Genomic DNA, 22616 nt, shown 5'->3' with positions numbered 1-22616 from the left:
CGACAGACCCTCGCTTCTGCCGGCCACCACCACACCGTCCGTCCAAAGCCCTCGTCCCCAGAAGATCCAATAAGTTAAATCTAATCAATATCCTCACACCTCCTTGCCCGCGGGTATGGAAAGTAAAATGCTTTATGTATTGTACAGCTTGAACTCCAAGCGGAGGTCCACAGGTGTTAAAAGGCCTCCAGGCGTCATCTTGACCTGGATGTTCGGGTCCAGGAAGATCTCATATCGGAAGAGAATCGCAGCGGTGATAGTATGCATAACAGTGAGAGCTAGCTTCATGCCTAGGCCTGGTGATCGTTGAGAGAAGGAACACAGAATGGAGAGAGAATCATAAATCATTGGCCGCAGAGATCTAAAGCATGTGGACGAGATGGTTAAACCGCCGTTGCAACCCGCTCCCAGTGATTAACCTACATTTCCTTCCGCCTTCCGCGAACGGAACCCAGGCAAACCTGTCCATGCTAACGTCCGAAAAGCGCTCAGGGTCAAACCGCTCGGGATCTTCCCAATGCTTGGCGTCGCGATGAACGCCAAAAGCGTGCCAGCCGACATAGGTGCTTTCTGGAATCCAAAATTTGCCCCCGAGGAGCGTGGGGCGAAGGGTACGACGATTGATAAGCATTGGGATGGGTGGGTACATACGCAAGGCTTCCTTGATTACTTTGGTGAGGTAGGAGAAGGGCGGGAGATGAGTAGAGTCGGTGAGTTCCGAGAGAGATACGACTTTGGCGTGTACTTCCTGTCGCGCCTTTCGTTGGATGTCCTAGTGAGAAAGCGGAGCCAAGTCAAGGGTCGCACCAATGTCCCCATTTCTCTCCGTAAAGGATAATGAAATTCTTACCGGATGCTTGGCCAGTAGATAAAGGAGCGATGTCAGTCCTTGTTGTACGTTCTCGTGGCCGGCAACAAAGATGACCATCAAATTATTCTGAGAGGGAGAAAGGAAACATTGCGGATGAGCACACCTAAGCTGCAGTTGTTCTCAAGCCTCGGGGGAGGGGTAGAACATACGCGAAAGTCCTCATCTGTCAAAACTCCGTTCCTATGTGCCACGGTCAGCCGCTGTATCAGAGGTGGGCCCCTGTTGCAATTTTGATCTTCATGAGCGTCATCGAGCATCTTCGCAGCACCCCGCAACAACTGCTCCATGGCGTCGATCTTGTCGCGTGCTTCCTGGCGGCTTTTGATGGGCAATGCGTCGAGGATTGGGAAGAAAAGGTAGAGGGGCTTGAAGATACTCTTCTTTAAGATGGTGTGCGCGACAGATATAGGTGCGTTTGGGTTCTCGAGAGCCTAGATATGACACAGCAACGTGTTAAAACACGTTCGGCAACGACCCGGTGCTTCCAATTAGGCGCTACCTGGAATCCTTGGCCAAAAGCAGCGTGGCCTATGCAGTCCATTGCAAGCCTGATAATGGACCCCAAAGAGGTGATTGCACAGCTTTAATTTGTACCAAATCATGGACTCTAGCTCGCAATGACCAATACGCCGGACGGCATTGATCTCTCACCTCTGCACCAAATTGTTAACCCGCACATGATCATATGATTGAGCGTCTATGATTCTGCAGAGATCTCTTACGCAGTTCTTGAACATTGACGGTCTCCAATGGGTGCGGAACCCAGGAGCCAATATCCCGCGGAAGCGGCGCCAGTTCTACAAGAGGATATATTAAGCATCTACTGAGAGCCCCTTTAGCCCAACACTTTATATCTTCCCATGAGCCTTACCTCGCCGCGCGCGGATATGATGTTCTCACCTAGGAAGTATGCAAGGACCGAATGTGGTATCTTTTCGTTATTGCCCGACTTGACAAAATCGTCTGTGAAGAGCAATGATGAGTTCAAAGTCTAATACGGGGAGGTTTCGTCGTACTTAGCCATGTATAGCCATATGGCCTTGCAAATGTGCATTTGGCGTCTCCTGTCACCTACCTGTACGCGTGTACACTTCGCCAGCCATGTCGACGGAGCCGGTTAGGAGACTCCATCGTCCACCAAACCAGATCTTTGAGGAAAACGACGAAGGAATGAGGCAAATTTCGATTTCGCATGGGATTTCTCAATCGGGACCTACTTACCGCGACGACGCCTTCCTTCCTCATACGCGGAGCTATGTAATCTTTATAGATCTCATCCTGACCCATCCGCGTAACGAATCCCAATGTTGATACCCATATAGGTACGACTGGAATGCCCTTGGGGAAGGAAGATGGCGGAAGCAAAATGGCGCGGAGCAGTCTTAACAGTAAACTTGAAAAGATAGCCAAGATCGCATATCCGGTGATGGTCGTCATTGTTGAGCTGCTGATATCTGTGTCTCATATGACCAGGATATTGTCTCTCTACTTCCTTGTTTTGCTGCAGGTTCCAGATACTATGTCAAGCTCCCCGGTAGCAAGCCGCTACATGTGATGGGTGGACTTTTCCGCTAAGGGACTTTGTCGGGCGCCTCTAGGTACGTAGTAGTCGCCAGCTCAGTTTATAAGTGACAGTGCAGAGGATCGTGTAGTACCCTCTTCCGTTGCTGAGAGCCGCTCGTTTGGAAAGGGCACCAACATCCCGACGTGCAGTTATTGCGCTCCGCACTGCACTTCCCGCGGCCGTATAGTATAGAGGGCTTCAAAATTTGGCGGAGTTGTTGCCATTGCTTTCCTGTCGTACGGGCCGTCGTGGGCTCCGAGGGCTCCGGGCTGCCCTTCCAATTGCGGTTGTAGCTTGGTAACATGCGGTCCAAGCAAGCTGAAATCTAGATGGGAAAAAGAACTGCGATTCTATGCAGTGCGTGCAGATGTCGCGCTAATAAATGCAGAAAGCCTTTAAGTTTATTTTTATAGTTAAAACCCTCAATGTGAGGCTCTTCACCCGTTCCTTGCCCATTTTGACACAGAATGATGCGCATTGTATGCAAAATGACAGACGATGCAAGAGTTTACGAGAATGACCTCTGTTTATATAATTGCTTCTCCGCATTTTATCGCACTACTCCGTATGTATGAGACAAAGAAACTTTTCTCGCAAAAGCGCTAGTGGGACATGCGTGTGCCAGCGATAATCCAGGTCTTCTTGAGAGCAAAGGACGCCAAGAAGGAGAGCCCAGCGAACAGAATGGCCCACCGGAAGGCGGCTGTTGTTCCGGGCCGCGAGTTGCCCATGCGCATAGCGGAACCGCTTGCCGGCATCGTGGAGTTGGAGGTTGAACCGCCGCCCATGTCCATACCCGTGCTGGCCTTTATAAAGTGGGAAAGACGGTCAATGGTTTACAATGGGAGGAAGGAAAGTAACTGATGCAGCGAGGACTCACCATGTTTCCGCTACCGGACGGCATTGCGGCAGCGGCAGCGGCGGAATTCTCGTGACTGTAAATAGCGGACAAAATCGCAACGAGGATACTTCCCCCAACACGATGGAAATAGACGGGAATGTTGGACATCAACTTGGAGTCTTGCTTTTTCTCCAAGTGGGCCTGGGCAATGAGGAACGAGTTCTGGGTTGACAGACCTTGGCCCGCACCAAAGATGATGAGGTAGATGGCGGCAACGCCCTTGCTAGGCACCCCTTGAGAAATGGCGAGAGAAAACAAGCCAGTGCCGATCGTCGTCAAGCCCGTCCCGATGATGACCAGAATGTTCGCCGGCACGTAGCGGAGGAGCTGAGAGGAGATGATACCGAAAACCATCCAGGCGAGGTTGATGGCCAGGGTGACGTCCACGGCGGATTGAAGAGCTGTATCTTTAAGGTCCCCTTTATAATACATCGGTCCAAACATCATGAAAGCCATTGCCGCACCACCTTGGAAAAAGTTCATGACTAACAAATGGAAGAAGCGTATTAGGCTTTAGGAATCATTCTGTTGGTACGAGAGCTACGTGGGAGCACCGCTCTTACCAAAGACGGCGTTGTTGTTGAGCGATCGGAACATGTAAGGCGGGAAAACGGGTTCTTTGGCGACGAATATCTCAACCTATGATGGAGCGGGTATGAGACACCAGCTGCGCCCGCTAATCCTGCGACTATCGAGACTTACGAGAATGAACAAGGCAGCGAAGACTCCTCCAGCGACGAAGAGGCCAATGATTTGGCCGGAGGCCCAGTTGTACTGTTTACCACCCCATGCAAGGGCAAGCAAGATGCATGCGGTAGTGCCAACCAGTGTAATGAAGCCGAGGTAGTCCATGTTCTTGAGGGGTTTGTAATTTGCTCCGTCCGCCTTGCCGGACACAATGGCAGGAAGCGGGAACAGCAGGCCGGTGAGTGGCAGAAGAATCCAATAGCTCCAGCGCCATCCCATGGAAGCATTGTCGGTAATAGATCCGCCCACGATGGGGCCGAGGATCTATCAACCAATAGATGTGAGAAAAGTGTTACAGCATCTGCGCTTTGATGCGAATCCTTCCTACCATAGTGAAACCCATGGCGGCACCGATAATGTTGAATGCGAAGCCGCGCTTATGGATCGGGTAATACTCTGTGTCGTAAAGCCATGAAGTCAATCTTTCTACGTTTCTGAGAAAAGAAAACAAACAGCGTCTTGATCTGCATCTTACCAGTGAAAATGACGAGGGACATGGCAACGATGGCCGAGTTTCCGAGGCCTTGCACACCACGGAAGATGCCGAGTACAGCCATGCTGGACGCAGCGCCCGCGCCGGCGGATCCGGCAAGGAAGGTAATCAAACCGAAGAGAACAATGTTCCTCTGGCCGAAAGCGTCCGCCAGCTTACTCCACAAGGGAATCAGCGGAGTGGAGAGCAGAGTGAAGGCATTGTAGACCCAGGCTAGTTGGAGCGCCGAAGCGTTCAACGCCTTGCCGATCGTTGAGAGGGCCGCTGAGGAACCATCGAGGTTGACGATGACATAGGATAGGGTGACGCTGTGTAATGGCAGGGAAATGGCGGGCGGTTAACAAGATGGAGGGCATGAAATCCGTTGATGGACGATAAAGGAGCCGCAATATGTGTGCCGCACCCTTCTCAAACCTACATGGCAACAATGAGGAAGATGCGAGTGTCGGAAGCCTTCACCTCATGAACTTCTACGACGGTTGCAGAATCTCCTTTCTCTACCCGGTATCGCTGTTCACCTCCTTCCTCGACGCCGGCGGAGTGTTCCATTTTGACACTTGGGGTGGGCTTGACTGAACGCTTTGAGATGCGGTGTTTTTGCGGAAGCGGTCGAGAGTCGACTGACCTTTAAAGCGTCGCCGACTTGCGCAATTCCGAAGAGGGCATCAACGGGATGGTGGAGATCCTGCTTCCAGATTGCTGAATTGCGGCCTGGTTGGGAGGCGGCACTGCGGCGGGGCCATGGGGCCATGCTTGGCGCTTGGTTACATTTCGCAATTCCCTTTTGTATTGCAATTTGTACATCGCATGAGCAGTCGACACGCCGCGGTGGGTACAACGGAGAAAGAGTTCCGTTTGTTTTTGCAACCTGTCGGTGGGGAGGGAAAGAAAAGAGGAGAGCGACCAGCAATGACTGTGTGAGCAGCCTCATGTATTGGAGTGTACATATGTAAGTGTACCGCACGCGTCGACGCGTTTTAGTTTTGGGTTTGGGGCCACAACACATTCCACGAAATGCGCACACGCCTCGTCCAGAACTTTCTGATTGGGCAGAAATGCCGCATGTGGGGTCAATCAACGCAAGTTGGCATGAGGGGCCTCATCATCCTCATGGCGTCTCATAAACACAGAACTTTCTGATTGGGCAGAAATCCCGCATGTTGGCATATTGCACGCGTTCGGATGCACGCGTGGACTCACTCATATCAAGCAAGATTGCTGCCGAGGACTTGATTGAGCCGCAGAAACAATTGCTTTCACAACTGCCTCAAGCGATGCCGCGGCCGTTTGGCCATCCAACTCCGTGACGACGGGCGCTTTTTTTGTTGTACATAATCCCCATGAAAGTGTCCTTGTGGCTCATTGCACAGCGGCAGCCTTGTGCACAGCGAGAGGCAATTTGACGGTGGCCCCGATCCCCATCCCAAAATCTGTAGGCCTGTGGCAGAGATCCTGCTGGGGACTGGACGGGAATGCTGGCCCGACTGGCTTCTCCGTGCGCTCTCCGAGAGTAGCTTGTTCACTCGAGTTGTATAATCGCCGCCCGCACTTTTTCCTGCCTTCTTCCTCTTCCACCACATTTCAACTGTCTGAGCCAACGTAGAGGCTCTTGATTGAAGTTTTTCACGATGTCGCATTACGCTAACGTCCACAAAAGCCGCAAGAGGATCGACGACCAAGGTCTCTCTTCTTTCCTGCCCATGCTACTCTCCTGTAAGTTCATTGTTGACCGTTCAGAATTTATTCGGACGACAGTAAAGCAATATGCCGGTCTCTCCGATAAAAGAAGGCGATTCTTTGACATCCGGCTGTCTCCTCCTCCTCATCCTCTCCTGTCTACATCATTCTTCCCCTTGATTGCGCTGGACAATCTCTCTCCTACATACATCCAGCTTCGTACGCTGCGATCTACGAGAAGAACGAAGAAGGCGACATGAACGAACCGTACCAAGCCATTCTTGCGCTTCCTTCGGACCCCGAGAATCGCGCCCCTACCAATGCCGTCGCCTTCTGCTATGTCTGCGACGAGTTCGGCATCCTAAATCACTTTGCAGCTTATTCCTACGACGCCGGATCCCGAAAAGTAGAGAACCTCTCGATGCTGCTTGAGCCGCACTCTGCAGAGGCTGCTTCGATCGGAAGGCGACAAACGCTGGGCAAGAACGGCGCGATCAACACCTATCAGGTTGACCTTGCTTCACCGACATCGCCGGAAACCAAAACCGTGATCATCTTTGAACGAGCTGCAGGAGATGGCTCTGATTCCCGCGTGGTGCAAGGCGCGGCGCTGTTCCGTCTCGATCAAAGCGAACCGGCAGTTCTGGAGTATCTGGCGCGGATCCTGCTCACCAAAAGTCATGTGGTGCCATGGTGCCTCCAAGCCGCGGCGGCCGAGTCCAAAATCACCGTCGACGCCGTTCTGAACATTTTTGACTCGGAGTTTCGGTACAAGCCCATCATCGACATGTGGGATCCCAGGGGTCGAGAGCACTTTGGCAGGAAGCTCGCCTTCTTCATCGAACGCAATCTGGCACTTCCATTCATGCTTCCCGGGTTCCCTTGCAAGTCCCCCAACGCCGCCGACAAAGTTCTCGGGCATCTCCCTGACAAAGGGGAAGAGCTTGCTCTCGCTTCGATGGTAACGATCGGAGATCTTATCCGAGAAGTATACGCGCCTGGCGCCAAGTTTGTCATTGTGTCAGACGGCCATGTGTTCAGTGACTTGAGTAAGTGGCCGAAGGTTATTGAGTGCAATGTCCCATCACCATTGTGACTGATATCCTGTCTTGCTCAGTCGGTGTACCTGATGCCAACGTCAACGAATACGGTGCAACGCTGAGATCCCAAGTCGTGCAATCCACAGGCCGCCCGGAATTATTCAGCTTCTTCGATCTCAGAGACATGACTTTCCCCGATTCCAACGCCCCGGATCGCTCCGTAATGGAGTCCGCGTCAAGAATCGAATCAGAGCTTCCGTCGCAGTATGCCGTCTCAGTGGAACACCACCTCCAAGCCGACACCAACCCCATCGCGGACGAGACGCGTCGACTCCTATGCGTCCTTGCCGGCAGTTCTCGCTCGATCCTGCGCAAGGACATTGCGAGCGACCATGTTACGACGGCGCTGTACCGCGCCTTCTCTCGCTTTTTGCTCGATGATTTGCGTCACATGCCTGAAATGCAAGCCCTCCCTTCCAAGAGCGCCCAGAAGAAGCTCTGCACCAAGATCGCGTTCGAGATGATGATCCGCAATCAAGCTTACTCCGCTTTGGTAGAGCTGTTGTTCCCATTGCATCTCCGCATCTCCGTTCACGGGCATTCGTGTGAGGGCCCCAAATTCGGGGTGAGGCTTATTCATCGTAGCTTCTTGGCGAAAGACGCGTTCATCCCTGCCTTCGAAGGCAGCACGAGCTTGCACATCCCGACCCCTTGGCACAATGTTGTTGTGATGGACCGCCAAGGGCGTTGCGCCATTATGGCCAGGGCGGAAGCTACCCGATACGCCAATGGGGAGGAGCCGCAAGTTGTTCATTACGATGATGGAAGACCTAGCCACTTGCTGATTGACAGCTTGTCGTCGATACAAGACGCTACACCCACGGTTGAACCTTCCACAGCAACCGAGATCTTCAGGGACGCCGCAGACGTCGCAACCGAAGCCAACATTCCCCAGACCCTTGCGCCGATGGGGCAGTCCATATCAGAAGCTACCGTGCATATTAGCAGTGTGAAGGCAGATATCGTGCCCCTCAAGGATGAAAAACCGCCCGCCCCTCGGCCTAGACCTCCTACGCCGTCGACAACAACAGCCGTCGAGCCCTATTGTGCATATTCCCCTACTCGACGCTACTGTCTGTTGGCTCTCGTGGCGTTGGCAGGGGCTCTTGGACCACTTGCAGGAAACATCTATGTAAGGGGTCATTAGCGGTGAAAGTGCCTGACCGCTTGGCCACTTTACTCACTGACGCCATGTTTCAAGTTGCCAGCGATGGTACCCATTGGGCAAAGTTTAAATGCCAGCGCCTCGATGATCAACATCAGCGTTTCCATTTTCATGTTGATGTTCGCTGTCGCGGTACGTGCGGCCCCATTTCTCCATGTTTATCAACCTCATTCATGCATCCGATCTGAGCATCTTCGTACAACTTGTCTTTTCACAGCCGCTGGGATGGGGATCACTTGCCGATCGAACAGGTCGCCGTGCCGTCTATCTCATTTCATTCGCAGTCTACGTGGCCGGAAGTATCGCACTTGCGTTCACAAACTCGTACGCGTACCTGATCGTGTTCCGCCTCTTGCAAGCCACCGGTGCCGCATCAGTGCAGTCCCTTGGAGGGGGTACGCTCGTGGATCTTTTCAAGCCCACCGAGCGTGGTCAGGCCATGGGGATCTTTCTTTTGGGGCCTCAACTCGGACCGTTGATCGGGCCGCTGATTGGGGGTTTCTTGGCGCGCTATGCCGGATGGAAGGCCATCTTTTGGTTCCTTGCGGGTCTGGGCGTCGCCCTCTGGGTGGCTATATTTTTCTTTCTGCCAGAGACGCTCCGAGCTAGGGCTGGGAACGGGAAGGCGTACGCGGAACGAGGGTGGATCGTTGTTCCCGCCCCGCTCATGAAGCCTTGGGATCCGTCCAGGGCTCGTTACAACCCTTTGGCCCCTCTCAAGTTCCTTAGGTTCACTTCCATTGTACTGTGTCTCAGTTACATTGCCATTTTATTCGGTAGGTGGCGCAATCCTCATCGGACGTTTTCATCCAACCACGGGGTTTCTGATCGCAAGCATTCCTCTCTCGAATTAGGATCGTTTTACTGCTTCAATGTCTCTATCCCTGTCATCCTCCAGAACGAGTACGGATATAACGAGGCGCAAGTGGGTCTTTCCTACATTCCTGTCGGATTGGGTTTCATTTTGGGATCCAATGTCGCGGGCCGTTACGCGGATCGCACGGTAAAAGCCGCCCTCAAGAGATCCGAAGGTCAACCTGTTCCGGAGACGCGGGTGCGCTGCCAATGGGTAGGCCTCGTGCTTTTCCCTTTCGGCGTACTCCTGTTTGGATTCGCAGCTTCGTTCCGTTGGCATGTTGCCGTGCTTTTCTTGACCATGTTTATAAGTAAGTACATTTCCCTATCATGGCTTCTCGGGGACGAGAACCATGGCCGTTTACTGACGAGCTCTCGTCCTCTTGCTCGGATCATAGGTGTCTTTGGTCTTACATGGACCTTCTCCTGCAACACGACCTATCTCATCGATAGCTTTCCCGGATCCGCCGCGGGAGTCGTGGCTCTGAACAGTCTCTTCCGCAATCCAGCAGCAGCCGTCGGGTCAGCTGTCATTGAACCTTTTGTAGATGAAGTTGGCTATTGGAAATCCTTCCTCACAGTTTCCATCATCGCCTGGGTGGCAGCTGGTCTCGTCGTTACAGTCATGATCAATGGCGCCAAGTGGAGACTAGCGGCGAAATCGAAGGCACCGCCTGCCTCTGGATCTGCTGAATCGGCTCCTGGGCCCAAGCGAGTGTAGAGTAGACTTGTGCTTTTGATATTGATTTATTAGTAAAATGGATCTTCACCTCAGGCCGTGTTGTACAGAAATGTACGAGACTCACAAAACCTTAATCGTCCAACCTACCGACTTGGTATAGTCATCCCTCAGGGGAGAAGACAGTGATATGCCTATCGTAGGCGGCTGAGAGCGAGCGTAAATTCGCAGGTTAGGACTATCCACCTCTACGTAACTAGAATTCCCAGCTGGCAGCGAAGACACGACTTACAGCTCGATCCTCGGCTCATGGTGTTTCTGTACTACAGGTGGTTCCAAAAGTAGAGACCCTCCGTTTAGAGCTAGCGTTTTCAGGGTTGTTGATATGTGAGTGGCGGGAGCGTGGGAAAGAAGGACAAGGCGAGATGGATATGATCTGTCGCCCAAACTGAGGACGTTTGCGCGTCGCACACTCTTACCTATAGCGTTGTTTTTTGCGAGAGAAGATGCAGGTCTTTTCAGGCTGACTTGATGTCTCGGATGCTGAGAGGAAGCAAGACGATGATTCAGGAAAGGACTGCGGTGATGCGGTTTTTGGGAGCCCTGATAGACAGCACTGGCAAGGAACAAATTTACGTGCCATACCAGGGGGATGCTGTAACCCTAACCGGTCTGTCTTCCACTCCAACAGGAGAACACGCTGAGTTGCTTACGCCATGGCCTCGCAATTCTTATCAACAGGACGCCATGACGCAGCTGTCCAAAATGGGCGTTCTGATCACGGCGCTAAATCAATGGGGGAGAATGGGCGACTTCCGTGATTAGCCTCCTTAATGAATGCTGCAGCATATGCGGCCGCTCTAAATCGATTTGCGGCGTTACGCGACCAAAAAGAACGCCTCTCAGGAAGCTCTCTCTCCGTCCGTCGCCCGCTGAAGAGGAACCAGAGACAGACATCGGCTATCAAATCACAGACACTTCAGACCCCGCAAATCACCTTTTCTCCCGGAGTCTAGCCGCTGGTCGGATAAAACACCTTCACAGAAGCACCTACAGTCTGGAACCAATATCTCAATAGGTGAAAACGCCCACTTTAACAACTGCCGCTGGTCCCGCGCGTCCCTGTCTTTAACCTGAGACCTGTTTTTTTTTGCAGAATTTGGTCGTTACTGCCACCGTCTGTGAGTGTAGAGAATATACGGGCTTTAATTCCATCAGCACCCGCCAAAGAGAGAGCGCTGTCACTTGCCCCCCTCATCTTGTCAATTATCCGGTGAGTGTCTCCTTGTCGGCCGTGGGAAACGCCAAACACCAAACTTGGCGGGGATTAGCGTTTTCGAATCGGACTATCGCGCACGGTTGGGTATGCAAACCCTCCTCCCGTGATATTTTCGGGGATTGCTGTTGTTGCGTGGAAACACCGAGTGCAGGGACTATCATGAGGGAAGGAAACGCCTTGGCGCGTGTGTGGAGCGGCCGCTGTGACGGGTCGCTAGACCGACATCCGCATTCGTTTGAATCGCATTCTCTCACGCCAAACACCCGACTTTCACTTTCAAACTATTTCAAGCCTTTTCTGACGAAGTGCTCACTTTACCGTTCACGTGCATTTCCAGACCAAAAAAGCTATCGACCGCCCCTTGAGTGACCAACAAACCGGGAAAAACACAAAAACCATGCAAACCATCAAGTGTGTCGTAGTAGGAGACGGTGCCGTCGGAAAGACGTGTCTGTTGATATCATACACAACGAACAAGTTCCCGAGCGAATATGTTCCAACCGTGTTTGATAACTATGCCGTTACCGTCATGATCGTAAGTAGCGGCCTGTACAAAGCCCCACTCATATGGGGTTATTCCTCACCTTTCGCGCTGCCGCCATCTGATGTTTTCACACAAACTCCTCTAGGGAAGCGAACCGTACACCCTTGGTCTGTTTGATACCGCTGGACAGGAGGATTATGACCGTCTCCGCCCCCTTTCATATCCCCAAACCGACGTGTTCCTCGTCTGTTTCTCGGTTGTATCACCAGCATCGTTTGAGAACGTGAAGGAGAAGTGGTTCCCAGAGGTGCGTTCTATAGATCCTGTGCTGACCTGGTCAATCATCTTCCCATATTGTGCTTGAACCATTCGTTCTGATTTCGCAATCAACAATATTCCCCATCCATCCTCAGGTACGGCATCACTGCCCCGGTGTTGCCTGCATCCTAGTCGGCACGCAAGTGGACTTAAGAGACGACCCGGCGACGATCGAGAAGCTCGCCAAGAACCGACAGAAGCCCGTCGGCACCGACCCCGGCGAGCGCCTCGCCCGCGAACTCGGCGCCGTCAAGTACCTCGAATGCTCTGCACTCACGCAAAAAGGACTCAAGAACGTCTTTGATGAGGCTATCATCGCTGCCCTTGCTCCGCCGACCGTTAAGGGCAAGAAGAAGTGCACTGTGCTGTGAAGAACTCTCACACCCAATCAATAACTACACCACTACTACTACCGCCGACTCGAACTTCTCTTTTCTCGCTTGACAACAATCGCAATCACCGTCCGCGCGCTTTTTTTCGACACCACCTCACTCGATATCGTGGGCTGGATTGGAGGGTGGGGCTTGGATGGAAGAGTTTGGAGGAGGGGAATGAGGGGATCGAGATCGATTGCTGGAGGTCTTGGGAGGCGTGGGCGAAAAAAACAACATACACAAAAAGACATCTTAAACCAACAAAAGTACGCCAACCTATCCAGCGACGGATTATGGGGTCGAAAACCCCCGTGATCTGAGACTTGATTCTACACCGCATCGCGACCTACCTTCCCTACCACCAATCCCACACAGACCAATCTACCCACACTCAACCCACCACGAAACGAGCGAAGCGGCATTACAAAGAAAACGTCATCTTCCCACCATCCCCCTCCCCGTCGAGAAAGAGAAAGAAAGTTCCCCTATAACCCCTCGCAACCGTTATCCGCTCATCTTTTTTACTTACTTTAGACATCCCTGCGGTTTCTCGCCACTCGATCGCAGGGTTTCCCCGCCTACCCACCATCCCAACCCTTTTCTAATCTCCCGGTTTCGTTCCCGTTTGAAGGTTTCACATTTGTCAGTTTTCTTCACCCCGGTTTCTTTCCGCCCAGTTCCCTTTCGATTTTCTTTTCGCCTTTTCTCGATGCTGTGTTTGTATATAATACAACCTTGATCCTTGATTGTGGTGGGGGGAAGGGGTTCTTGGATCAGAGGGGTTGAGCGCAGATAAGGGGCGGAGGGAATAGGGGAGTAGGTTCGAATGGCCGAGGCTTCTTCACGCGTCAACAAGGCCCCTCGAGACCAACTTCCAAGATCACTCCCAGCAACCCATGACATCGACCTCTGCATCTAGAGAACATCCACCTCAATTCTCACCCACATCAAATCCAGCAGACAGCGCTCCCACCCACTCCGGACCGTCAAAATGCCACCAACCGACGAATCCATCCCATCCGCATCCGCTAACCCATCCTCAACTACCAACGCATCTTTCCTCCTCAGCAAACGCACCACCACCAGCCTACGACCGCCCCACAGACGAAGAGATCCTTCAATACGAAAAAGCAATCAAAGCCGCCGAGGTCGGGGATACACCTCTCATTGGCGATGTGACAGGGTTTGATGGATTATTAGCCGTACGTCCCGAAATTCCCTTGTCCATTCCCCATCAGATACTAATGTATGTCTATTCATGTAGGAATACGCCCTCTCCCCAGTCTTCCTCTCCAAAGCCCACAACCTCTCCTCAACCAGCACAGGCATCCGCACCGCAAAACGCGACGGTAACTGCTTCTACCGGGCTTTCTCCTTCCGTCTCTGCGAGCTCTTACATCAACATTCCGACACACCCTGGGCGAAGGCTGTTGTGAAGCGGGCGGAGGGGACAAGGGGCGTGCTGGGCGAGGTCGGGTATGATGTGGGGTTGCTGGAGGATTTTTGGGAGGTTTTTGAGGGGGTGTTAAGGCCGGTGGGGGAAGAGGGAGGACAGACGGAGGGTGGGGAGGGTGGGGAAACGTTGTTGGAGAAGATGCGGACGGAGTATGTGAGTGATACGATTGTGTGTTATTTGAGATTGGTCACTGCTGCTGTTTTGAAGAAGGTGGGTTATGGTGCGGTGTGGGGTGCGGCATGGGAAGAAGCGATGGGAAAATTTTCTCATCACACATCGCACCGTTGCTAGAACCGAGACCTCTTCGAAGCCTTCATCCTAGACAGCTACCCCTCCCTCGACCTCTTCATCTCCTCTCAAGTTGAGCCTAGTGAGTGCCCATCCCTCTGCTCTCTCCTCCCCTTCACGCTCTGCTAACCACCCCCATTCCCCCCCAAAGTGAACATCGAAGCCGACCAACCCCACATAGTAGCCATCGCCACCGCCCTAGGCGTCACCGTCCGCATCGCCAACCTTGACCCGACGCTTACCGATTCGTCAGGGACTGTCAATTACCATGAGATAGAACCGTTGGAGCCGTTGGACGTGCAGGAGGGAAAGAAGGAGGTGGTGTTGCTATATCGGCCGGGCCATTATGATGTGCTTTATCCGAGGGAGTAGGGGTGGTAAGGGAACTGTGAGGATGTTGTACATAGGGCGGTGTTGTATAACTTTGGGAGATGGATGGGAGTAAGGGCAAACCACTTGAAGAAATGAAACGGGAGTGGGTTCCGTCATGCATAGGAGGAAGGAAAGTGAACATCCCTTTGTGTTGTGTGGCATCTATCTTCTCGGCCTCATCATCCTGTCCGATACGCGTGACGAGGAAGATGCGCTTGCATTTTGACCTCCGTGCCCTCCGCGTGGAGAACCAACTTTGGCCTTTCTCAACGAAAGTGCAGTGCATGTTCTGACGACAGCTAACGGTATACGGCACGGCACGGCGAGGCGAGGACAGGACGGGACGGCTGGCTCTTTCATACTCTTGTGCCTGGGCGGAGTCCCCAACTTCTGCTCCTTTCCTTCACCTCTAGAAAGAGTTTCCCACCACCCCTGTTCAAAGGCGCAAAGCATTCCACAATTCAAATGGAAACAACCGCACCAGCAACCACAGCACTCGACCTCCCGCGCTCACCCTCCTATACAATAGACCTAACAGGCAACCACCCGGTCTTTGATGCCGAAGAATGGGAGGATGCGTCCCGCTTACTGGTGGAGGTCTCCTCGTCCCCACCAAACGCTGGGTCTTCTTCAGCGACCTGTCGGAATAACGCCCTGGCACCGCCATTAGCAGCACCGGGACCGTCCACCTCGTTCACCATCCCAGAACAGACGCCCGAAGAACTCCTCACCGAAATGTTCCCCGACGCCCATCCAGATCATATTTCCGAGCTCCTACAATCGCACGGCGGCGGGCATCACGCCGTGCAAGAGGTGATAGAGCAGTTGTTTGCGTCGAATGGAACGTATAGGAGAAGGGAGACGGGGGTGCGGAGTCCGGGCGCGGGGAAGAGGGGGCGGGAGGAGGGAGAAGATGGGGACAGGCCGACGAAGAGGGTTGCGAAGAGGAATTATTTGGAGGTTGTTGAGTGGGGCATGAATGCGATGTATCAGGATTCATGGTGAGTTCTGGGTTTCTCCCTTTAATTTGTTATGCTGAGCGTGTGATAAGGGACGGCTTTGAAGTTGAGTTTTACTTTCATCACTCAGCTACAAGCAATTGCAAATCGACTACCCTGTCGTGCCCGCATGTTACATCAAACAATGCATGGCCCAGCACAACAATCAATACATTCCCACTTTCAAAAAGCTCGCCGACCTGCGCGATTCCGGTGACAAACTCCCGTACACACCGTTGATGCGCGGGCGCAACAAGGGCAAAGACACAGGGCGCAACGGCCGTCAACGCCGAGACGAAGGGTTCGAAGTGGAACGCGCGACGCTACTGACATGGATCGCAGACGGGACGCTAAAAGCCGAACTTCAAGAAGCGGAGATGGAATGCGGGTGCTGCTATTCGGACTATCCCTTCTCCAAAATGGTCCAATGCGAAGACGGTCATCTCTTCTGCTCCGAATGCGCCCGCCGCGCAGCCGAGAACGTCATCGGCCTCCGCAAAACCGAGTTCAAATGCCTCTCTTCCCACGGATGCGTTTACGGCTTCTCGCAGGCCTCCATACAGGAATTCTTGCCGGAAAAGGTGTACGAAGGCTACCTCCGCCTCTGTCAAGAAAAAGAGGTCGAGATGGCGCAGTTATCCGGCTTCGAATCCTGCCCGTTCTGCCCTTTCGGCGCGATCCTGACCACGCACCCGGACGTTGACAAGCTCTTCCACTGCGCCAACACCACCTGCATGATCGTCTCCTGCCGCAAATGCCGACGGAAAAACCACATTCCCCTATCCTGCGAGGAAGCCCAAAAAGAAAACGTCTTAGACGCCAAACACGCGATCGAAGAAGCAATGACACAAGCCCTCCTCCGCGAATGCCCCAAATGCAAAAACAAGTTCTACAAAGAGGAAGGCTGCAACAAAATGACCTGTTCCTGCGGCCAGCAGATGTGCTATATCTGCCGGCAACCGGTCAAAGGCTATGATCATTTCCTGGACAAGACGATGAACCCGCGGGGGAATAAGGCCAATACGTGTGTGCTGTGGGATGATACGAATAAACGGAATGTGGAGGATGTGAAGAAGGCGTTGAAGGAGGCGAGGACTGTGCATGGGGAGGTGGTACAGGGGGAGGATGTGAAGAGTTTGGAGATTGGCCTGGAGGCGAAACCTGCCGTCGGGCCTGGAAGGGGTCCTGCCGCTGCGGGTGCCCTTGCCGGGCTGAATGAGGTTCTGCAGCGGCAGATGCAGGCACTCCATGCACGCTTTGGACATGTGTTTCCAGGGGCTGCCGCCATCGGCGCGGATGCACCACAACTGCAAGGGGCTTGGGATGCTCCTGATGCCCGGCTGCGCGCTTATCCGGAGGCGCGTCCTCGACCACAATTTCAATATCCAGCACAACCACAACAAATAGCACGACTCCCACCAGCTCGTCAAGGCATACTCCACCGCGCCCAAACAGAACGTCTCGCAGAACTCGACCGGCAAGCACGCGGCTTACGCGCTCGACTAGCACATAGAGCTGGGGCCGCTGCTGGTGATGGTGCGGCCGCGGAAGCTGCACAGCCACGCGCTGGGGCAGTGCGTTTGGAGGTTTTGGAGAGGCAGATTGAGGCGTTGAGGAGGTTGATTGATGGACCGAGGGGTGCTGCTCCGGGGAACGCAGGTGGAGCTGTTCCCGCGGTGCAAGCACAACTACCGCGCGCACCAGCGCAAGCCCAACAAGAGGTAGAGCTGCATCTTCAACAGCTTGCAGCGCGGCGACAGGCGTTAGTAAACCAGCAACGGGAACTCGAAGCCGCGCAACAACGATTACGGGAACACCAAAACCAACATCAACTGCAACAGCTAGAGCAGGCCAGAGCCAACGAATTGCGTGCTCATGCTCAACCAGTTGCAGCTGGCCGACAAGCACGCATTGCACGGGAAGCCCGCGTTGCACAGCTTCAGGCGGCCCAGGCGCAGCCTGCGCAGGCTGCTGCTGCTGGTGTTGGCGCGGCGCAACCACCACCACGGCAGAATCCTCTTACCCGGTTTGTTCCGCCACCCCCGCGCGCTGCGATTCGGATCGCTGGAGCTGTCCCGAGGCCCAACGCTGCCGCATTCGGGAGAGCAGCCAACCCCGTCGTCATCGACGATGACGAGCCGTTACCGCGGAATCCACCGCCACCCTACCAACCCGCAGCACCACGGGATGCAGCGCAACCGATTGTTATTGATGACGGACCTGCGATACCACCGCCGGCGCCGGCGCCGAGGAATGTGCGGAGGGGTCGTAGACGATAGGCGATAAGGCGTTGGCCAGATCTCACGACAACGCATCATATAGGTCGTAACGCAACGGCGATAGGCGTGGTCATATTCACCCACCCTTCATCCCATCCCCCCATCCCACCACCAGCCCTTTTCCGGGGTTTTTGTTAACGGTTTTTGGATAGAACATTTGCAGCTGTACGGCTGCATGTGAAGTAAGACCCAACCTGCGTTTGGCCGTATGCACCAACCCCTTGCGATGTGAACACACATATGCAATGCCCAATGCACGGATGTATATATAATGGGCGTCTGGATGACTTATACCCTTCGCATGTAGTAGTTTTGTGCTTATCAAAAAAGATGGGTGCGGCATGCGTAGATACTATCGGATGTGGGTTTGGATGAGGGTAGGGAAGTAACACCTCGATTATGCCAGTAACCGCAGATAAAGGATTCCGAAACAAAGCAAACGGTGTCTTCTGGAGACTTCGAGAGTCCCAACATGCAAGATACCTCCTGACTCTCCGCCCATCTTCGACCGCGACATTCAAGCTGTCCCCAACTTTCGTTTCCTAATTCCTCAATATTCACGACACAACGGTCATCGACCTCAATGGAATCGTCCTTCCTGGTTACCTGATGTGCCGTTGTGGTGATTTTTTCCCATACCCTCCCACCCACTAGTCCTTAGATGGGTAGTGTACCGTACTTCGCTATTCCCACCCGCGATGGCACACGGACCTGCGACGTTACTTCTGGTATGTTGTATACAGTAGGAGGTCTTAAATATCATTTTCCGGAAGCCGCCACGGCGGCGGTCAGTGCTTTATTTGCGGGCGTAGGAGGTGCTGCGACGGTCATGCTTTCGTACGGTGATGCCTTTCACTTGTACAAGACGCTTCTGGGAAAAACGACGAGCGGAAAGTGGAAATGGGCGAGAGGGGGATTCTTCGCGCAATGAGCTTGCGCGCTGTCGAAATGGCGGAGGGACCGCGCGTGAATCAACTCCGAACCCACTGGAGAGAAAACCGCCAAGGGAACCAGAATCGTTCCATATTGGCTCCGCAAACGTATTGCTGCACAAACTGTATGTCTCTTGCTCAGCCCTGCCCTTCACTTTTCCGATTCTCAATTATCGATCTCCTCACCGTAGACGCACGGCAACAGATTTTACTCTCGTCCCTAAAAATCGACGAGAACTCACCGACCCAACCCCCACACGCAAAGAAGTCAGAGGTACCACACCGGCAACGGCGACCAGCACTCGGGAAGGGGAGGAGACTTCGTGAAAAAGGTAAGAGTGCTCTCGTCTTGCGGAGCACGGATTGCGGCCCAGGCTCGAACAGCACGCATGGCATCGTCCAGCGACAGTCTGCAACCACTAAGAAGAATGCACCCCACAGGAACCGCACGACCCCAACGTGAGACTAGATCACGATGAGGGATCGCATGGCTGATCTGAAGGTAAAAATCGTTGAGATGAAGCTCTCTCACCCATGGCTCATCCATCTATCTCTCTCCGCAGCCGGCCGGAGGAGGTGACGCCCCACCGCCGCCGCCAAACAACAACAACAACAGCCGGTCCCGCGCCGAGACGGAAGAGAAACCCAGCCGCGGCGCAAACACAAAAGAAAAGGATGACAAAGAAGGCTTCAAAGAATCCAAAGAGCCCAAAAAGGAGAAAAAGTCCAGCGACAAAAAGGACAAAACCGGTAACGCCTTCCACAATGCCGGTGACCTCGAAGCCGGACTCGGTGGGGACGACGGCGGCGAATCCCCAGCCATGAAAGCCTTCTTCAGCGACCTCTCCACCATCAAAGACCAGATCGCGGCGCTGAAGCGGCATATCGAGGACATCGAGGCCCTGCATCAGAAGAGCTTGAATAGTATCAGCGAGGAGGAGGTGAACGCGAACCATAAGGAGCTGGACCGGCTGATGGATCGGACGAATAAAGCGAGTGCGGCGATACGCACCAAGTTGAAGGGGATAGATACGGAGAATAGGGCGTTGACGAAGCAGCCGGGGCAGGAGGGGGATGCGAGGATTCGGATCACCCAGGTGTGTTGCATCTCTGTCTCCGTTACCCTCCGTTGCATTCACAACCCCTCACACCCTTCGCTCTCGATATTCAGCATCAAAGCATAACCAAAAAATTCCTCGACGTAATGCAAGACTACCAATCCATCCAAACAAAATACCAAGACAAGTACAAACAACGGATGCAACGGCAGTTCCTCATCGTCAAGCCGCAGGCCACCACCGAGGAGATCAAGCAGATGATGGACGGCGAGCAAGGGCCCGTGTTTGCGCAACAGATTATGAATTCGGGACAGAGGGGTGAGGCGCGCAGGGCGTTGCAGGATATTCAGAGCAGGCATGCGGATATTGTGCGGATTGAGCAGAGTATTATTGTGAGTTGCGTGGAAAAGCGGGGGGGGATGTGGTTGTGGGGGATGCGTTGATGCGTTCGTATTGTGCTTCTGCTCTGTGTTGTGCTGTATTGACACCCCTACCTCCCCCCCCCCCTTCCCCCCCCCCCCTTCCCCCCAGGAACTCCAACAACTCTTCATGGACATGGCGGTCCTCGTCAGCGCACAAGGCGAGCTCCTGAACAATATTGAGACCAACGTCGGCAACGCGGTGGAATACACCGAGCAGGGCAACCAAGCGCTGTCGAAAGCGATCAAGCTGCAGAAGAAGGCGCGGAAGAAGATGATGATTATTATTTGTTGTTTGTTGATGTTGGGGGTTGCGATTGCGTTGGCTGTTTATTTCAGTGAGTATTGGGAGGGAACGGATGTTGGTTTTGATTTGGTTGGGTGCATTTTACTCACTCCATTCGTTCCTTCCCCCCTTGTCGTATCGAAACAGGCATGAAAAAGTGAAACCCTCCGACGCTCGCCTGCATTCCCGCCATATTCCACCACACCACCCTTGGTCCCCCACCCGCCGCACCGCACGTCCCAAACGCACCATACACTCCTCAAGCGCATTCCTTTCTGCTACACCACCACAGATCACCACACGCCGTCGCATTCCATCCATGGTACGGTACGGACAGACTCGAATCCCATAGCATACACAGGACAGACTTTCCTCATTTTGGTTTCCTTCTTTGTAAATTTGTCGAAATATGAGCATGAAAATGTGAAAAGTCAGAATCGTGAACAGGAAAATGTGCCGGATGAAAGGGAGTCCTCGTTGTGTATTGCGAGCTCCTATTGCAAATAAATATCACTATGTCTACGATATGATACAACAGCCCAGAGTGCCCATCCGCATATAGAGTGCGCAGGCCACCCCTCCACCACCCCCATATTCCCCTAACAAGCCATGCTCTCCCTATTCTTCCTCCTCATCCTCTCCAACTCATTCAAAAACGCATTTGGAAACGGGCTCACCCCCAACACCGGCGTAAACGTCACCGTTTCCACCACAGTCCTTGGCGTATCCAACACGCCTTTCGGGCGGTTAGCGAACCGGTCGTTGGGCTCCGGGATGCTGATGAGCCTCTTGATGGGTTCGGCGCCTTCTTCCGTGGGCCGTTGGATGTGCAGCCGTTGCTTTGAGAGCTGTTTCGTGGTGGGGTTGTTGTGGAGACGGGCGGGGAGGGGGGTTATTAGTTTGAGGTCGCGGAGGGGGATGGCGGTGCTATAAGCAAACAAACGAGGGTTAATGTATCGTTGGGGGGATGTGGGGTGTGCTAAGCGAAAGGAACGGGAGGCTTACCCGTCCTGCGGATCCACCAATTGCAAATGAGAGTATTTAACCGGCGTGGATTTAAAGACCACGCTTCCCTTTGGCTGCTCGGCGTTCGGACGCATGTGTTTCTTCTTTTGATTCAGCTCTTCAATGATTACCGAGTTAATGTCCTTTAGGACCTGCGTGACTGTGCCGGTTTTGCCGACGTCTGCGTATTTTCCGGTTGCGATTTTGACCTGAGGAGTGAATCGATGGTTAGATATGGGATGTCAGTGGGCAGTGTTGGGATCATTGATGAAATGCTATGCTGCTCGCTCGGCTCGCGACGGAAGAGTTCGGCCGGGGGGACTTTCCATATGAAACCAATGAATGCCGTCGATCCCACGGAAAGAGCGGATTCGGTTCGGTGACGCTCGACAGCCAAGAAGTTATCATCCTTCGTCACCACCACCTCCAGAGGTCCCTGTCCCATTCGGAACCACTCACTTGATCACCCTCAAAGATCTTCCAAGTCCTGATTTTGTCGTGCTCCAGGACACGTGGCCTGCGCCGCATCATCATGTTGGCTCCCCTGACTTTTGCTTTCTGCATCTTAGCGAGTCTGCTGTCGGTTTCGGTGCTGTGCGTGGGTGTTTATCGGGTACGGTGGTTGGTGGTAGTGGGGTTTGCTCAACGCTTCCAGGGCTTTGTGTTTCCTCACGAAATAAGCCGGGATAAAACTCAATATGACGGAGAGAGGGTGCTGAAGAGGTGCTGCGTTGCGGAAATATCGATACGGTACGCCCTAGTAGCTATGGTTTTCCGATTGCGCTGTGCTTTCTGTTTTCGGATTTCAGTTTCCCATTGTCAAGTTTCGCTTTTGAGGGACGTTCCCGAATTGACAGGATAGACCCGACACCGTTCGCATCAAATCCATGGCGCACACGTGACTTGTATTTTAATATCTCAGCGGTGACACGGCGCGTAGTGGATCACCGATGACTGGCCCAGCGTTCCACGGGAAGGCGGAGACGACTCAGACGACGAGGAGGGAAAGCCACGCT

The 22616-nt window shown here is 53.5% G+C and overlaps 9 protein-coding genes across 9 annotated transcripts; 6 read left to right on the top strand and 3 right to left on the bottom strand.

Moving 5' to 3' along the window:
• Window positions 1-132: 132 nt before the first annotated feature.
• On the bottom strand, window positions 133-2308 carry EV422DRAFT_498084 (cytochrome P450; the record flags this gene model as incomplete). The annotated part of the gene is made up of 9 exons (XM_053067987.1): window positions 133-296; window positions 424-772; window positions 851-937; window positions 1021-1302; window positions 1371-1419; window positions 1523-1668; window positions 1743-1834; window positions 1947-2019; window positions 2093-2308. 9 exons carry the CDS (start codon window positions 2306-2308, stop codon window positions 133-135), a joined length of 1458 nt encoding a protein of 485 aa, XP_052924171.1.
• An 805-nt stretch (window positions 2309-3113) lies between these two features.
• EV422DRAFT_123381 (major facilitator superfamily domain-containing protein) lies at window positions 3114-5259 on the bottom strand. The gene is made up of 7 exons (XM_053064685.1): window positions 5202-5259; window positions 4995-5148; window positions 4559-4884; window positions 4412-4479; window positions 4039-4347; window positions 3900-3975; window positions 3114-3821 (listed from the first exon to the last, which is right to left on the bottom strand). Exons 2-7 carry the CDS (start codon window positions 5123-5125, stop codon window positions 3244-3246), a joined length of 1488 nt encoding a protein of 495 aa, XP_052924170.1. The 5' UTR covers window positions 5126-5148; window positions 5202-5259; the 3' UTR covers window positions 3114-3243.
• Window positions 5260-6959: 1700 nt separating this feature from the next.
• EV422DRAFT_479792 (Pyoverdine/dityrosine biosynthesis protein-domain-containing protein) lies at window positions 6960-8023 on the top strand (the record flags this gene model as incomplete). The annotated part of the gene is made up of 2 exons (XM_053067285.1): window positions 6960-7302; window positions 7371-8023. Coding segments are annotated over 2 exons (996 nt in total), but the record flags the coding sequence as incomplete, so codon positions are not given.
• A 237-nt stretch (window positions 8024-8260) lies between these two features.
• On the top strand, window positions 8261-10094 carry EV422DRAFT_498216 (major facilitator superfamily domain-containing protein; the record flags this gene model as incomplete). Its single annotated transcript, XM_053068000.1, has 5 exons — window positions 8261-8485; window positions 8555-8650; window positions 8736-9294; window positions 9373-9684; window positions 9772-10094. The coding sequence occupies 5 exons, from the start codon at window positions 8261-8263 to the stop codon at window positions 10092-10094; spliced, it is 1515 nt and encodes a 504-aa protein (XP_052924168.1).
• A 1634-nt stretch (window positions 10095-11728) lies between these two features.
• On the top strand, window positions 11729-12940 carry EV422DRAFT_599301 (rho family small GTP binding protein cdc42; the record flags this gene model as incomplete). The annotated part of the gene is made up of 3 exons (XM_053073655.1): window positions 11729-11866; window positions 11961-12122; window positions 12229-12940. 3 exons carry the CDS (start codon window positions 11729-11731, stop codon window positions 12502-12504), a joined length of 576 nt encoding a protein of 191 aa, XP_052924167.1. The 3' UTR covers window positions 12505-12940.
• A 328-nt stretch (window positions 12941-13268) lies between these two features.
• Window positions 13269-14883, top strand: EV422DRAFT_559026 (peptidase C65 Otubain-domain-containing protein). The gene is made up of 4 exons (XM_053071931.1): window positions 13269-13709; window positions 13772-14173; window positions 14255-14333; window positions 14403-14883. Exons 1-4 carry the CDS (start codon window positions 13404-13406, stop codon window positions 14621-14623), a joined length of 1008 nt encoding a protein of 335 aa, XP_052924166.1. The 5' UTR covers window positions 13269-13403; the 3' UTR covers window positions 14624-14883.
• Window positions 14835-17938, top strand: EV422DRAFT_123217 (uncharacterized protein). The gene is made up of 2 exons (XM_053064684.1): window positions 14835-15624; window positions 15713-17938. Exons 1-2 carry the CDS (start codon window positions 15089-15091, stop codon window positions 17898-17900), a joined length of 2724 nt encoding a protein of 907 aa, XP_052924165.1. The 5' UTR covers window positions 14835-15088; the 3' UTR covers window positions 17901-17938.
• A 1715-nt stretch (window positions 17939-19653) lies between these two features.
• EV422DRAFT_498113 (t-SNARE) lies at window positions 19654-20748 on the top strand (the record flags this gene model as incomplete). Its single annotated transcript, XM_053067989.1, has 3 exons — window positions 19654-19929; window positions 20004-20282; window positions 20422-20748. 3 exons carry the CDS (start codon window positions 19654-19656, stop codon window positions 20746-20748), a joined length of 882 nt encoding a protein of 293 aa, XP_052924164.1.
• Window positions 20749-21049: 301 nt separating this feature from the next.
• Window positions 21050-22513, bottom strand: EV422DRAFT_535730 (uncharacterized protein). Its single transcript, XM_053070775.1, has 3 exons — window positions 22060-22513; window positions 21601-21809; window positions 21050-21522 (listed from the first exon to the last, which is right to left on the bottom strand). Exons 1-3 carry the CDS (start codon window positions 22162-22164, stop codon window positions 21195-21197), a joined length of 642 nt encoding a protein of 213 aa, XP_052924163.1. The 5' UTR covers window positions 22165-22513; the 3' UTR covers window positions 21050-21194.
• Window positions 22514-22616: the final 103 nt, after the last annotated feature.

This window comes from Fimicolochytrium jonesii (assembly GCF_025526975.1).
Source record: "Fimicolochytrium jonesii strain JEL569 chromosome Unknown EV422scaffold_18, whole genome shotgun sequence".
Lineage (NCBI taxonomy): Eukaryota > Fungi > Chytridiomycota > Chytridiomycetes > Spizellomycetales > Powellomycetaceae > Fimicolochytrium > Fimicolochytrium jonesii.
The sequence above is the reverse complement of the archived record's forward strand: the minus strand, read 5'-3'. Positions and strand labels throughout refer to the sequence as shown.

Coding starts and splice junctions, on each gene's coding strand:
- EV422DRAFT_123217 (XM_053064684.1), top strand. CDS start 15,089: ATGGAAACAACCGCACCAGCAACCACAGCACTCGACCTCCCGCGCTCA. Junction 15,625..15,712: donor GCGATGTATCAGGATTCATG/GTGAGTTCTGGG, acceptor TTCATCACTCAG/CTACAAGCAATTGCAAATCG.
- EV422DRAFT_123381 (XM_053064685.1), bottom strand. CDS start 5,125: ATGGAACACTCCGCCGGCGTCGAGGAAGGAGGTGAACAGCGATACCGG. Junction 4,885..4,994: donor ATCTTCCTCATTGTTGCCAT/GTAGGTTTGAGA, acceptor GCCATTACACAG/CGTCACCCTATCCTATGTCA. Junction 3,822..3,899: donor CAACAACAACGCCGTCTTTG/GTAAGAGCGGTG, acceptor TCCATTTGTTAG/TCATGAACTTTTTCCAAGGT.
- EV422DRAFT_559026 (XM_053071931.1), top strand. CDS start 13,404: ATGACATCGACCTCTGCATCTAGAGAACATCCACCTCAATTCTCACCC. Junction 13,710..13,771: donor GGTTTGATGGATTATTAGCC/GTACGTCCCGAA, acceptor CTATTCATGTAG/GAATACGCCCTCTCCCCAGT. Junction 14,334..14,402: donor CTCCTCTCAAGTTGAGCCTA/GTGAGTGCCCAT, acceptor TCCCCCCCAAAG/TGAACATCGAAGCCGACCAA.
- EV422DRAFT_535730 (XM_053070775.1), bottom strand. CDS start 22,164: ATGCAGAAAGCAAAAGTCAGGGGAGCCAACATGATGATGCGGCGCAGG. Junction 21,810..22,059: donor AGATCTTTGAGGGTGATCAA/GTGAGTGGTTCC, acceptor TTCACTCCTCAG/GTCAAAATCGCAACCGGAAA. Junction 21,523..21,600: donor TTGGTGGATCCGCAGGACGG/GTAAGCCTCCCG, acceptor GTTTGCTTATAG/CACCGCCATCCCCCTCCGCG.